A 14,520-nucleotide genomic window follows, 5' to 3' on the forward strand; every position below is an offset into this window, starting at 1 on the left:
GGTTCTCAAATCCTCTGCAGCCCAACCATGGCCTTCCAAGTTAGAACATTTTTATTCCCTGACCACACTGAAGTCCTTGGCAGTAGCCAGAAAGGTCCATGCCTGCCTTCCCCTCTGGGTCTTTGCCTCGCCCTTCCTGCTGCCTGAAACCTCCCTTTTTAATTCCTGCTCATCCTTTAGGTCTCAGCTTGGGTGTCCCCTCCTCCTAGAAGGGAACCTTCCCTGACCCTCTAGGCTGGGGTGGACAACCCCATCAGAGACCGGGCCACTCAGGGTGGTCACTTGTGATAGTCTGTTGCTTTGTTGGTAACACACCTGAATGAGTCACTACCATCACCCAGAGCAGATCAGGACCAGGGTTGTCCCCTTTGACATCTGCAAATTCTTCAGGTCCTGGAACACAGTAGGAAATTCTATCTGATCTCACCACCCATCTCATGCTAGCCAGGGACTGGCATTGATCACAGAAGCAAGAAACAAAGCTTAGTAGATATTTTTCGAGGTGGTGACGGAAGAAAGGGATGGATTGGAGTCTAAACCAGAGCACAAACCCTCAAGAGGCTCTGCGCGGTGGCCATTCAACCATCCATCCCAGAAGTAAGCATGCCAGGCTCTGGAGTCCCAGCGGTGAACAGGTTGAACGATGGTTCAGATCCCTCCTGATACTGCAATTCAGTAGCAGGTCAGATGGGGGCGGGGGGGAGGGCGTGGTAGAGCCTCTGACTCGGGGGACCCTTATGTTCCCCGCGGCGGGGGGCGGGACTTGAGGGAGACACGCATGCGCATAGGAAGGTCCGCCTTCACCCCGGAACTGTTGTTTCGGGCTTGGCGGCGCACCGGGTCCCCCCGGAGTGTGCTCAGCCGGAAGTGGCCGCTGAGGGCCTGGGGCCGGGATCGGCGTGTAGAGCCTCCCGCGGCGGCTAACTAGTAGAGAATCAGGATGGAGGCCGTGGCCCCCGCGGCGGAGGCCAGGGAACCCGATGAAGGTGAGGTCCCGGCCGCGCGGAGGCGGCGGGAGGGTAGGGTGCGGTGTCACTGGGAAATGATTCCCCGTGGGCGCGCAGGAGGACTCTTTATAGGGGGACACCTGCCCTCGGGTCTGCCAGTCCCCTTCGCCACCTTGTCCAGGTTAATCCTTTTCTTGTTGCGAGCTGCCGTCCTTTACCCCGTCCCCTCCCCCGAAATTAACCTCCCCCAAGTTCCGGGCCAGGCTGACCCGATTCCTTACCGGGCTAACTCTCGGGTCAACATAAACTTGCCCCCTGTCCCGGCTGAGTCCCAGTGTCCCAGTCCACCCTGCCTCTCAGTTACCTCCCCTGCATCGCACTGACCCTCCCCTTGCCCCAGGCTGACCTTCCTCCTGTCCCACGCAAACTCTGCTTATTCCAGATTCACGGTTCCCCCATTTCATTCTCATTCCCCTTTCTCCGAAGTCCACAGTGCCATCTGCCTCCTCGGGTCCTTACTCCGTTTCTGTGCTCCCTCCATCACTCTCCTTTGCATTTTCAGTCTCTATTTCTCCCGATGCCTTCCCATCAGTATCTAAAACGCTTTCGTTTTGCTCATCTTAAAATTTCATCCCGCTGCTTCAGAGTCACCCCAGGTGGGTCGAGGTGTGGTTGGGAGATTGGCGGAAATGTCCCTGGCCAAGAATTGGTCACTGTTGAAGCTGGATGGTGGGGATATGGGGTGGGGGTGGGAATATGGTCGTCTTCTCGACATTTGTGCATGTTGGAAATTTTCCATTTAAAAATGTTTTAACCTGGGGCGCCTGGGTGGCTCAGTCGGTTAAGCGTCTGCCTTTGGCTCAGGTCATGATCCCAGAGGCCTGGGATCGAACACTGCATCAGGCTCCCTGCTCAGTGGGAAGCCTGCTTCTCCCTCTTGCACTCCCCTCCTTGTGTTCCCTCTCTCACTATTTCTGTCAAATAAATAAATAAAATCTTTTTTTAAAAAAAGTGTTTTAACCTAAAAAGAACGTCTATCCCTCGGTTCCATGCGCCTTCCGATACCAGGTATCTTCTCCAAAGAGTCATTCACACCTGTCTCCGTTTCTTCACCTCCCACCCACTTGCAGTCTGGCTTTTACCTCCAGAAACTGCTCTGATCAAGGTTGCCAGTGGCCTCTCTGCGCAACCCCCCACCCCCGGTGTAGTTAAACGGAGTCACTCCATTCAGGTTTTCTCTTACTAGACTTGGAGAGTTCAATGCCATTAATCTCTCCATCCTTCTTGAAAGTTGTCCCTTGCTTTCTTTTGTTTTCGTTTTAAGATTTATTTATTTTAGAAAGAAAGAAGGAGAGAGTGGGGGGAGGGGCAGAGGGAGAGAATCTTCAAGCGGACTCCCCATTGAGCAAGGAGCCCATAGCCCAACCCAGCTCCATCTCAAGACCCATGAGATCATGACCTGAGCTGAAACCAAGAGTTGGACGCTCGACCTACTGAGCCACCAGGCGCCTCCCCTTGGTTTCTGTGACACCACTCTTTCCCTTTCTCTTCCTCTCTCTCAGGCTCCTCCCACTCAGCCTCGATCAGTTTTCTATGGCTGCTGCAGCAGATGACAAGCTGGGGGGCTTAAAACAAGAGAAATGGGGCGCCTGGGTGGCTCAGTTGGTTAAGCGACTGCATTCGGCTCAGGTCATGATCCTGGAGTCCCTGGATCGAGTCCCGCATCGGGCTTCCTGCTCGGCGGGGAGTCTGCTTCGTCCTCAGACCCTATCTATCCCCTCTCAGGTGTTCTCTCTCTCTCATTCTCTCTCTCTCAAATAAATAAATAAATAAAATCTTTAATAAAAAACAAAACAAGAGAAATGTATTCTGTTTTGAGGTCCAGAGGTCTGAAATCGGTACCACAAGGCTGAAATCAAGGTGTTAGCAGGACTGAGGAGGGCCTCCCTCAGAGGCTCTTCCAGCTTCTGGTGGCTCCTGGCGTTCCTTGGCTTGTGGCCACATCACTCCGATCTCTGCTTCTGTCCGTCTTCACATGGCCTTCTCTTCTGTGTATGTCCAGTCTCCTTTGGACTCTCTCTTATGGATACTCATCATGACCCACCTGGACAATCCAAGATAATCTCCCTGTCCCAAGATCCTTAACTTGATCACATCTGCAGACACCCATTTTGGCCATCAACAGTAACACAGGCTCCAGGAATTAAAGCGTGGCTGTCTTTCAGCGGCCCATTTTGTAGCCTTGCATGGCCTCCTTCGTAGGCATGGCTTCTCCCTATCCAGTCGGGGCTCTTTCCTAGCCCACTCTTCTCTTGTCCCTCACACTCCCCTTGCCCTCCCCATGACCTCTCATTTCCTTCGGCTTTGGTTCCTGTCTTGGCTTCATAGCTCTGTCCCCAGCCCTGCACTTTTCTCCTGAGAAGTCTCTAGCCCCACAGACCAGCAGTCTCTTAGATGGTCCCCTTGGATGTCCCCTGGGCCCGTCCTACCTTCCATGTCTCAAACTGGCCTCAGCATCTCCCCCCACCCCCAAATCTGCTCCTTGTCCGTGACTGTCTCAAGGACAGTTTGATTAGTCCCCAGACCTGAACCCCGGACCTGAACTGGATGCATCCCTTGCCTCCCAGCCCTTCAGCCCCATGGCTTGTCTACTCAGCCTCCTGAGCATCTTTCTAACTACCACCCCTTCCTGTGCCCTCCCCCACACCCCTTGCCCTGGTCCAGCTCAGTCTTCTCTGGTCTCAGTGATTAAAACCCTCCCTGAAACCCACTGCACTTGTAACCCTCACCCCCTCCCTCTTCCCCGTCCCAGCCAAGCTGCCCAAAGGAGTTGCCTGTACTTTGTCTTCTCTTATTTCCTGGCCGCTCAGCCTCACTCCAGTTCCCACACCTTTTGAGAAACAGCTCTTGACAAGGTTTGCCTAGCGCCCAGCTTGCCTGTTACCAGCGCCCGTGTTGTCTTTGACCGTCCTGGCTCCCGCATCACACTGGCTGTTTCCTGAGGGCAGATGTTGGGCTGCCTCACTCCCGTGGATCCTCAGCACGGCCCAGCTCGGGACCTCACACAGATTTAGAGTTGCTGAAGAGTGGCTGGATGAATGTGTGAATGAGTAGGAGAGAGAGGGAATGAGTGAACAATTTAGTGGATGTGTTAGTGATTTTGTGTGCAAGTGAAAAGGCAAAGAATTGTGTCAGTCAGTGAATGAGGTGGTAAAGGACCAAGTAAACACACCAAGCACCCTCCTGCCTCAGGGCCTTTGCACTGGCTGTTCCCTTTCCATAGCCTCTCTTCCCCCCAAAATGTCATGGCTCAGTCCCTCACCACCTCAGGTCTCTACTGAAATGTCACTTTTTTGGCAAGGTCTTCTCTGACTGTCCCATTTAAAATTGCAGCCTGGGGCGCCTGGGTGGCTCAGTTGGTGAGCATCCGACTCTTGGTTTCGGCTCAGGTCATGATCTTGCGGTGGTGGGATCGAGCCCCGCATCAGGCTTGGGCTCAGCGCGGAGTCTGCTTCAGATTCTTTCTCCCCCTCTCCCTCCCCATCTGCCCCTCCCCTTTCTATCTCAAATAAATAAATTAAATTGCAGCCTTCCCCCACTGACCCCACTCCCCCCTCCTTCCCTCTTCATTTTTCTACATAGCTCTTTTTTTTTTTATTTGACAGAGAGAGACACAGCGAGAGAGGGAACACAAGCAGGGGGAGTGGGAGAGAGAGAAGCAGGCTTCCCGCCGAGCAGGGAGCCCGATGTGGGGCTCGATCCCAGGACCTTGGGATCATGACCTGAGCCGAAGGCAGCTGCTTAACTGACTGAGCCACCCAGGCGCCCCTCTACATAGCTCTTGGAACCACCCAACAGACTGTATGTTTGCTAACACATCATATGTTTTCAGTAATTAGGTTTTTCACGGTCCATGTCCCCTACTAAAATGTCAACTTTGTGCATCCTGTGGTATCTTTGGGACCTAGAACAGTGCCCAGGACATAGTAGGTGATCAGGAAACGTAAAATGAGTCTTTTCCACCCACCCCACCTTCCCCCGCACTCCCATCCCAGGACTAACACATCTCCCCTCCCCCCACAGGCTGCACGCAGCCCAGTACTGGACACTGGGGGGAGCTGAGCTGGACACCGGTCCCACCCAGACCCCAGGACAAGGTGGAGGCCGCGGAAGGAGCGCCAAGGGCCCCAGATGATGACGCCCTGGGGGCTGAGAACACAGCAGTGAGTGCCATGCTGCGCGCCGTGGCCGCCAGCCGCCTGCCTGTGTGCAGCCAGCAGCAGGGCGAGCCTGACCTCACCGAGCGGGAGAAGGTGGCCATCCTGGGCCAGCTGTACCATGAGAAGCCGCTGGTGTTCCTGGAGCGCTTCCGCACGGGCCTCCGCGAGGAGCACCTGGCCTGCTTTGGCCACTTGCGCGGCGACCATCGTGCAGACTTCTACTGTGCTGAGGTGGCCCGGCAGGGCAGTGCCCGACCCCGCACCCTGCGCACCCGCCTGCGTAACCGGCGCTACGCTGCCCTGCGTGAGCTCATCCAAGGTGTGAGGACAGGTGGGCTGGGCGGGCGGGGAGACTGAGGCAGAGGAAGTAAGAAACAAGGATGCAAGAGCGGAGACACGGACAGAGGTCCTGGAGATAAGTTTTGAGACAGAGACACAGGGAGGTTGAAAGAGACACGTGAAGCGATGAGGCAAGATAGGTACAGGCAGACGGGAACCCAGGGGAAGAGAATGGGACAGGCAGTGAGAAGGGTCAGAATTTAGTAGATGACACAAGTGCCATTTCACAGAACCCAGCACTGTGATAAGTGGTTATCCCTCAGGAAAACGAGACTCTCTTACACCATGCACAGAGGCGCTGAGGAAACCCAGGGGAGTCTGTCTGTGACTCTGGGGACACACAGGCCCTCTGAAACAAGGCACGCGTCTGGAGGGCACGATACCTTCTTGACCACAGCATAATTACAAGCATCTCTGTGACCAGAGACACCAGAACTAAAGTTGAAAGAGGAGAGCAGGGGCGCCTGGGTGGCTCAGTTGTTAAGCGTCTGCCTTCGGCTCAGGTCATGATCTCAGGGTCCTAGGATCAAGCCCCACATTGGGCTCTCTGCTCCACGGGAAGCCTGCTTCTCCCTCTCCCACTCCCCCTGCTTGTGTTCCCTCTCTCGCTGTATCTCTGTCTGTCAAATAAATAAATAAAAGCTTAGAAAAAAAAAGAGAGGAGAGCAAACGAGGCAGAGAGCGAGTGAAGATTCTGGTTAGGGTGAAGACTCAGGCCCTAGGGCCAGGGAGATGGAGAGGGTGGGGCGCAGCGACAGGTCGGGAAGAAGGAGATGGGAGGGAGGAGGGATGAATGAATGGGGGTTGAGGTGACAGACACGGAACCCGGGAGGGACAGGTGGGTGGAGGCAGAGCGGCAGAAACAGAGCCAGGGAAACGGAGGGAGGGAAACAGAATATGGTGGGTAACACCAGAGGGAGAGAGATGGGTAAGAGAGGGGGCAGGACAGGGACGGTCACAGACCCCAGTGCTGCAGAGGCCAGAATTCTGGGCAGATTCTCACCCTGGGCTCTGAAGGCGGGGCTGGGACCGGTGGGTGGGAGGGACTGGGCAGGTGTAACGGTTTTCTGAGGGACAGAGCCCCCTGCAGGAACAGGCAGCCAGGGGAGACAGGAAGGTCCCGGGTTTGGGGGTGGTGGGGAAGCCAAGCCCACCCGAGGGATGGCTGCAGAGGAGAGCACTCTGGGGAGAGGTTAGATCTGGGGTCTGGAAGAACACCAGGGGTACCCACATCTGGCACGGCCAGCTGTGTGCGCAGACAGCCACACGTGATCTGCATCCTGGCTCCTGTGTGCAGGACCCTTGCCTGTGGCCTGCTGCACGCTGCCTCGCAGACACTCGCAGACACGCACGCAGGAGGGTGTGCACAGCTGTGTGACCAGGCACAGCGACGGGCAGGGGCCCCAGACCACCAGCGCCTCGGGGCCCGGCCTGGCCAGGGCCGGGCGTGCGCACACAGGAGTACCCGTGCCGCCACGGGGCCGCTGACGTGCCCACGCTCAGACGCATGCGTCCTCGCGGCCACGGGCCCTCAGGCGGCTGCGTGCTCCCCCGCCCGTCTGAGTGCGCACGCGCGCGCTGGCCCTTGTGCGCGCTTGGCTTCCTACAAGCGCGATCGTGGGCGCGCGTGTGCTCAGACAGGGTGGCACCGCGCCCAAGCCCCTGACCCCGGGCGCGCCGTGTCTCTGTGCAGGCGGCGAGTACTTCAGCGACGAGCAGATGCGGTTCCGGGCCCCGCTGCTGTACGAGCAGTACATCGGGCAGTACCTAACCCAGGAGGAGCTCAGTGCCCGCGCCCCGGCCCACCAGCTGCCCAAGCCCGGCGCCCTCGGCACCCCCGCCTGCCCGCTCTCTGATCTGCTGCTCCAGTCCTACCAGGAGCGGGAGCTGCAGCAGCGGCTGCTCCAGCAGCAGGAGGAGGAGGAGGCCTGCCTGGAGGAGGAGGAAGAGGAGGAGGACAGCGATGAGGAAGGTGAGGGCCAGTTCCAGGGGGCCCCAGGCTGGGCCCCCGAACTGCAAGAGCAGACCTCGCGTCCCTCCCCTGCCTGCCCTGAGTGCTCAGGCTCTTCCCAGTCCTTCCAGCATCTCTGTCCCCCACTCCTCAAAGGCACCCAGCAGTCGCTCCCCTCCAGGCCGTTGCCCACGCTGTTCCCTCTGCCAAGAATGCCTTCCCTTCACCAGCCTCCAGGTAGCAGGTCCTGATCCTGTTCTCCAGCCTCCAGAGCACTGTATTGTCATTGTGTGTTTGGCGTGTGGCCGGGGAGGGCAGGACAGGGGCTGTCTTGGTCACCACTATGTTCCCAGTGCCACCAGGACAGAGGAGGCGGCTCTCCATGGCTGTGTTTTCAGCCCTTCCCCGAGTGCGCCGCTCACATCCTCCCCGCTGTGGGTGTCTGCCCCTACAGACCAGAGCCCCAGCAAAGACTCGGAGGCCTGGGTCCCCGACTCAGAAGAGAGGCTGATCCTGCGGGAAGAGTTCACCAGTCGGATGCACCAGCGCTTCCTGGACGGCAAGGACGGGGACTTTGACTACAGGTGACTCAGGCTCCCCCCTCCCCCCCCCAGCCCGGCACCCCACGGCCCTCGGCCCGGCTCAGATGGCATAAGGGTCTCAGATGAACCAGAGATCAGTGGGCGTCCTTGGACTAGCTTTGTGCATCTCTGAGCATCAGTCCCCTCACCTGAAGAAGGGACTGAGCAGGGCTGACCGCTCAAATTTGACAAAACACTGAAATATTTGCATTCGGGTGAGTGGTGGTGGCCTGGTAGGATGCCACTGCCCCAAGCCCCCCAGGTGTCCCCCAGGCAAGCCAGCTTCTTCCTCAGGCCCCCAGACCTCCTCATGCTTCAGGAAGTAGCCACTGGCAGGGTTAATGCCTAGCACGGAGGGGCCTGTGGTGGCCGCCCTGCAGTCTGTTTGCTGTCCCCACCGTAACCCCAGGGCGAGACACACAACCACTGCTTTGGAAAGGATTTTGCCATCAGGGAAAAGGACACTGAAATATGAAGTATCGGAGTCAGAGATAAAAGGTTTTGACAACTGAGGCAGTCTTGCCTGGTGGGTGTGCTAGCCGAGGGCCCGGCTTCAAACCCAGTCCCGGCAACACACGAATAGGCCGACCCTCACCAGTTGGGTGGGGAGCGCCAATGCCACGGCCCCCAGGAGCACCGCCGGCCTGATCTAGGGCCCCCTGGCTCCAGAGGCAGGTCTGGCTGATCCACCTTCCCGCTGGGGTGGAGCCTCTCGGCCTGAGTTCCCACAAAAAGCGGGTGCAGAGCACCTGGGCCGTGGGGAGCCCCCAGAAAGCCAGGTGCCCATGAGGAAATTGGGCCTGGCGTGAGGATTAGGGATGAGGGGGAATCAAAGCCCAAACCCCCTGTAGGGCAGCTACTGGGCAGCAGGGACAGTGGATCCCTTCTCTGCATTCCGCCACCATGTGCTGAGCACCTGCTGTGTCCAGACTCTGGGGATGAAGCAGTGACCAAATCCAGTGACGAAAGGGTTCCCTGCCCTGAAGGGAGTCCTGCTCTAGTGAGGAAGCAAAAGAAGTATGGAGCATCTGGTGCTGACGGGGCCATAAAGAAAATTAAGGCAGGGTCCAGGGGCGGGGGATTGGAACGAGGTGGCCAGGGAAGGATCTCTGAGCAGGTGACGTTTCAGCAAAGACGTGCAGGATGTGAGGGGTGAGCAACATGAATGTCTGGGGTCAGAGTGTTCCTGGCGGGGGGAGCAGCAGGTGCAAGGATCCTGTTGACAATTTAGGATCACTTGACACCTTAGGGCAGACATTTCTCAGCACCGTTGACCTTTCGGGCCAGGTCATTCTTCTGTGGAGCATTGGCCTGTGCACAGCAGCGGGTTGAGAGGCGTCCCTGGTGTCGAGTCATTGGGGGCCAGTAGGAGCCCCCCAGTTGTGACAACCAGAATGGCTCCAGTTATCCCCCCATGTCCCCTGAGGGGCAGAATCGTCCTGGTTCAGAACCACTCTCTGGGGAATGGGGGTCCTCCTGTCCCCACATCTTCCAGCTTTTTGAGAGAAACCAGAAGTTTTTATGTAAAATCTCTACTTTGGAAAATGTTCCTTTTGTTTGAAGCCCTGAGAGACTTCTAGCCTCACCCCCTGCAGGGGGGCAGCTTCCATTTACAGCTGCCAGCATGTGGCCTTTGACTCTGGGGGTCCCAGCTCCTCTGAAGAGTGAGAAGCAGCCGGGCCCACAGAGCCAGCCCCTGACAGCCCCCTCCCCCTGCAGCACCGTGGACGACAACCCCGACTTTGACAACCTGGACATTGTGGCGCGGGATGAGGAGGAGAGGTACTTCGACGAGGAGGAGCCCGAGGACGCGCCCAGCCCAGAGCTGGATGGGGACTGATGGCCGCAGCCGCCCGCCCCGCCCATGACTCCGTCTAGGGGACAGCCTCGCTGGCTCTGGTGCCATCCCTGCCCCCTCTTTGTGCGGGGTTCCCTACCTTCCCCCCCACCCCCCCACTCCACCTCTGTCTCTCGTGGTCTCTCTGGCTCACTCGCTTTTTCTCCCTGCCTTTGTGTCTCTTGCTTTCTGCGTCCCCCTCCCTCTTGCAGCACCTCATTGTCTTTTCTCTCTGCCTTTCTCTCTGTCCCCTTCCCTGCGCCCAGGCCTCTGTCCCCACGATAGGGCCCAGGCTGAAGGTCGTCCCCTTGACCGAGGCCCTTCGTAGCCGGAGCCGGCCGGGACGATATCAGTGTCCTGTGTAGGGTCCGGGGGAACCCCGGGCTTCGCCCCCGGCCTCTGCCTGTTTCCCACCTCTGTGCCGATGCGGCTCGTGCCTCCCTGCCTCTGTTTCGGTCCCATCTCCCTCAGCCTCGCTCTGGGCCTCTGGCTCTTCCCGCTGTACGCTCCCATCTCTCGGCCCCCACGCTACCTCTGGCCCTCCGTCTGCCTCTCAGCCTCTCTCTCTCTCTCTCTGTTTCCGTGTCGTTTCCCCCCCCACCCCCTGGCCCAGCCACTGTGGGCAGCAGAGCCCTGACTGCTGAGGAAGGTGGCCTCGCTGGGCGGGCTACCAGCTGTCACTTCGCCCTCAGGACCCAGACTTGGGAGGGGGGTGCAGGGGCAGCACCGGGGCCACGGGCCTGCCAGCTTGGGTGTGGTGGGAGGGGGCACGGGGAGGGGGGCTCTCCCCTCTCAGCCCCACCGGCCCCTCTCTTTCCCCGGCCACAATGTTCCCTTCCTTCACTTCCTCCGCCTCCTTCTCCCTCCTGTTTACACTCCCCAAATACGCACAGGCTGTTATCATGGGTCCTGAGTCATCCCACACACAGCCTGCCCCAGCATCCCTGCCCCCAGCTGGCCACAGGGCCCGCCCCGCAGAGCCCCCCGCCGCCCCCGGCTAATGTGAGCCAGATGGCCTCCCGGTGACTCAGCCACTGGCCTGTGGGAACCCAGGTGTCCCGCCTTCCCATGCCCCCACACCCAGCTCCTGCTCCCCCAGTAGACATGCACATGGAGAAGGGGTCAGCTGCTTGCGGGGAGGGCCACGGGGCAAAGAGGTGGGGCCTGGGGACCCCTCGCTCCTGGGAGCCAGAATGATGGCACCCCGCCATAGCCAAGCCTGCAGGACCCTCAAAACCACCTCCTCAGGCACATGGCCCAGAGTAAGGGGGAGACCCTGAGGCCTCCCAGGGCTACAGCTCTTGACCCCTGGGCCTCAGCTCTGCCCTCTGGGTCAAGCAGGACTAGAGCCAGACACAGAAAGTGAGAGCTGGCCTAGAGGCCAAGGGACATTCACACGGAGAGACTTAAATACGGGAGCTCCCAGTTAGCAGTTCTATCCTCTGCCGGACCTGACGCCACACTGAATCCTCCTGACGACCCTGTGAACTAGGGACTCGCCTCCATTCCATAGGTGAGTCAGGGGAGGCCAGAAGGGAGGTGTTAGTTGGTCGAGGCTGCACGGCCAGTGAAGATGAAAAACCAGGTCTAGACCCTCACAGGTCCTGGGGACCATCCTCCTAGGTTGCGTCAGGTCAGGGCCACCCGGAGCGGTCGGATGCACGGATTTGCTCAAGAAGAGCAAGGAAGAGGTGGCTATGGAGGGCGATACCAGCAGCTAAGCTTGGGTGGGGGGGGGGGGGCGTCCCATGCGCTCGGCACCGCCCTGCACACGGGCGCCGAGGTCGGCACCTGGACAGGAAGCCCCGCGGCCCTCCTGCGCCGCACGGACGGTCCACACTGCCGCCCCGGCTCCCGCGGAAGCCCAGGGTGGGCCAGCCGACGCGACGCGCCCTCGGAGAGCCCAAGGCTGACGGGGGTTTGCCCCTCGGGTACATGTGCGCGCCCGCCCGCGGGCCCAGGGAGCTTTTCTAGCACGGGGAGCAGCCCTGCGTGATGTGTGCGGTTTTGGCCAGCTTGTCATTGGATCCTTAATGTTGTTTGTGATATACTTTGCCGGACGCAGACTTGTTACATAATAAAGTGATGAGAGACAACAGCAGCTGAGTCAGAATTAGGGTTAGTCAGATGGCGGAGACAGAGGTGGGGCCAGTCAAGAGGGACTGCGGGAGACACGCCCCCGGCACAGCCCCCGCCGCTGCCACCCGGAGGTGCCCCGGGGGGCGCCTGGCCCTCCGCCCCCAGCCCTGGGTCAGGGCGGACGGAGAGGCTGAGTCAGGGAGGGAGAGCCCCTCCGTGGGCATCCGGCCCCCACCCCGTCTCCCGTCTGTCCTGCCGGCTGCCGCCCGCACCCCCGTCTGACCCCCCTGCGTGTCCTGCCCTCTCATCCTGGTCTCCCACTGCTGCCCCGCTGCGCCTCTCCCTCTCCCCCTACTCTGCTTTGCCTCTGGCCGCCCGAAGCTCCCATCACTTCCCACCTCCACTCTTGCCCCGCCAGTCCTGCCCAGGAGCTCTGCCACCCCTCTCGCTTCCCTCCCGCTCATCCCCCCACACCGGTCCCTGAGCCTCCGAGACCATTCCTGTGCCTTCCTCCTGGAGTCTCCACCCCCACGTCTCCCTCTCCCTGCGGTCCCCGGCCCGCCCCCTCACGCCTGTCGGCTGGCCCCTCTTCTCTGTCTCCCAGACCCTGGGAACCCCAGTGAGGACGTCCAGAGGGTGGCTGGTGGCCCCTGGGAGCCCAGGATGAGGGGTCACCGCCACACCCCCATCCAGAAAGGGGGCGGGAAGGGGCAGTGAGGCCGTAGCCTGTCTGGCCAGAAGGAAGTGTATTTGCTGTGGCCTGGTCACCCCCGCCCCCAGGACCTGCAGGGCTGCTGCCGCCGCCCTCCTCCACTCCACCCCCCCCCCCGCCCCCTGGGCTGGGGCCGAGTAAACACAGCCGCCCGGCAGCTGGGATATTTATACCGAGGTCTGGGCGCAGGTCCAGTGCCCACCACAGCCCCTGCCCTGCCCGCCCGCCACGGCCAGCCCCGGGCCAGCGTGGCACCAGCCGGCGAGGGGACACACCGCAGATGCAGCCTCCACTCAGCACAGAGGCCTCTGGGTGTGTCACTGGGATGCCGGCGGCTTCCCTGGGGACACACCATGCCCCTCCTGCCCTGGAAACACCAGCACAGAATGCAGACCTGCAGGACACACGGCCACCCCACTGAAAATTCAAAACACCTCGAAGATCACGTGGTGCAAACAGAGAGACCCACACCACAGCTCACACGCCAGTCACCAGCCCACATACGGGGAGACAAAATGCAAACCCCATCTGCGCATGGAGTGTGTGTCCAGTCTCGGCGTGGACACACACACAAGCATACGAGGAGGATGACAGCAAGCGTGTTGGAGACACACCCCACAGACACAACGCGCTCAGAATAGCAGCAGGGCACACATGGATCACAGACCTCCCCCAGAAACAAGCCGCCCACAGACGCACGAACACTGGGCACTGCCCCCCCGCCACACACACACACACCCGCACTGAAAACACAGCTCCGGCTAGCAAACACAGAGCACAGCAGCTCCCGGAAACACGCCTCCCTCACAGACATGCAGACAGGCACAGAAAACATCCGCACTCCGAGTCACACTTACCGAAGAACGCACAGATTTACACCCAGAGAGCAAGAGCAAAGATGTTGAGAAAAAATGCAGACACACGGCGCGCCCCAGGGATGGGACCCCACTCCTACACACAGACTTGCTGAGACACGGTGTCATGTCACAGAGCCCAGAGAGGACACCGGCTTCTAGACAGAAACACAAAACTCGGACCCACACGCAGCACAGTCAGACACACGGAGGGGACACGTGCTGGGGATGCACACTTGGACAGAAGCTGTCCACACTCAGCATGGCCAGCCGGCGCCCGCTGGTGTGTTAGAAACCCCCATGCTGCACACACAAAATCCACAGTACAAAGCTTGTAGACACACACACACACACACACACACACACAGGGGTTCTGAACATGTTCAAATTTACATTAGAAACCCAAAAGACACCAATCACGAAGTTGGGGGGAGGGGCTTTCTCATCCCCCCCCCGCCCCCTCCCTTGCTCGCCCCACTCCTTCCAGCTGACCCAGCTCCCAGGCCTGTCTGGGGGAGGGGGCAGGAAGGCCTGAGCTGGCCTCTCCAGCCCCGCTTCCTGCCCCGTGGGGGCCGGACGGGAAGCTGGGGCTCCAGCCGGAACCCAGGCTCCCCCCACGACTTCCCTCCCCTCCCGGGGCTGCCCGCAGGAGCGGGGGAGGGGAGCGGGACTCCCTGAACCCCGGGTCCTGCCCCCGCGCTTGGGCGCTGGGCCAGAGGCCAGGACTCCCTTGTCCCCACGGGGCCTGCCCCCCCCCCCCCGCGGGGTCGGGGGTGCCGCGTAGCAGGGCAGGGGCAGCCCGCAGGCAGTCCAAGAAGGTGCTGAGCCCGCAAGTTTCCCTTCCTGGGCGGCCTCCGCGCCAGCTCAGCCGGGCCGGCAGGTGGGCGGGGTGTGTCACGAGGGCGTGGCGAGGGCTCGGGCCACCGCGGGGCGTGCAGCCCTGTGCGGCCAGGACTTGTCCTCCGGCCCGGGCCCGGGCTGGGCGTGCGAGGGCCGCGAC

General features: G+C 60.2%; 1 protein-coding gene across 1 annotated transcript; it reads left to right on the forward strand.

Moving 5' to 3' along the window:
- Positions 1-790: 790 nt before the first annotated feature.
- CCDC97 (coiled-coil domain containing 97) lies at positions 791-11,973 on the forward strand. Its single transcript, XM_006747584.3, has 5 exons — positions 791-986; positions 5,031-5,486; positions 7,200-7,478; positions 7,912-8,041; positions 9,758-11,973. The coding sequence occupies exons 1-5, from the start codon at positions 941-943 to the stop codon at positions 9,876-9,878; spliced, it is 1,032 nt and encodes a 343-aa protein (XP_006747647.1). The 5' UTR covers positions 791-940; the 3' UTR covers positions 9,879-11,973.
- The last annotated feature ends 2,547 nt before the right edge of the window (positions 11,974-14,520 follow it).

The sequence above is a fragment of the Leptonychotes weddellii genome, chromosome 16 (genome assembly GCF_054177405.1).
Source record: "Leptonychotes weddellii isolate Sample4059 chromosome 16, ASM5417740v2, whole genome shotgun sequence".
Lineage (NCBI taxonomy): Eukaryota > Metazoa > Chordata > Mammalia > Carnivora > Phocidae > Leptonychotes > Leptonychotes weddellii.

Bases quoted from the DNA above. Each gene is read 5' to 3' on its own strand.
- CCDC97 (XM_006747584.3), top strand. From the start codon at position 941: ATGGAGGCCGTGGCCCCCGCGGCGGAGGCCAGGGAACCCGATGAAG. The intron at 987-5,030 runs GTGAGGTCCCGG...CTCCCCCCACAG, and splicing joins GGCCAGGGAACCCGATGAAG to GCTGCACGCAGCCCAGTACT. The intron at 5,487-7,199 runs GTGTGAGGACAG...GTCTCTGTGCAG, and splicing joins CCTGCGTGAGCTCATCCAAG to GCGGCGAGTACTTCAGCGAC.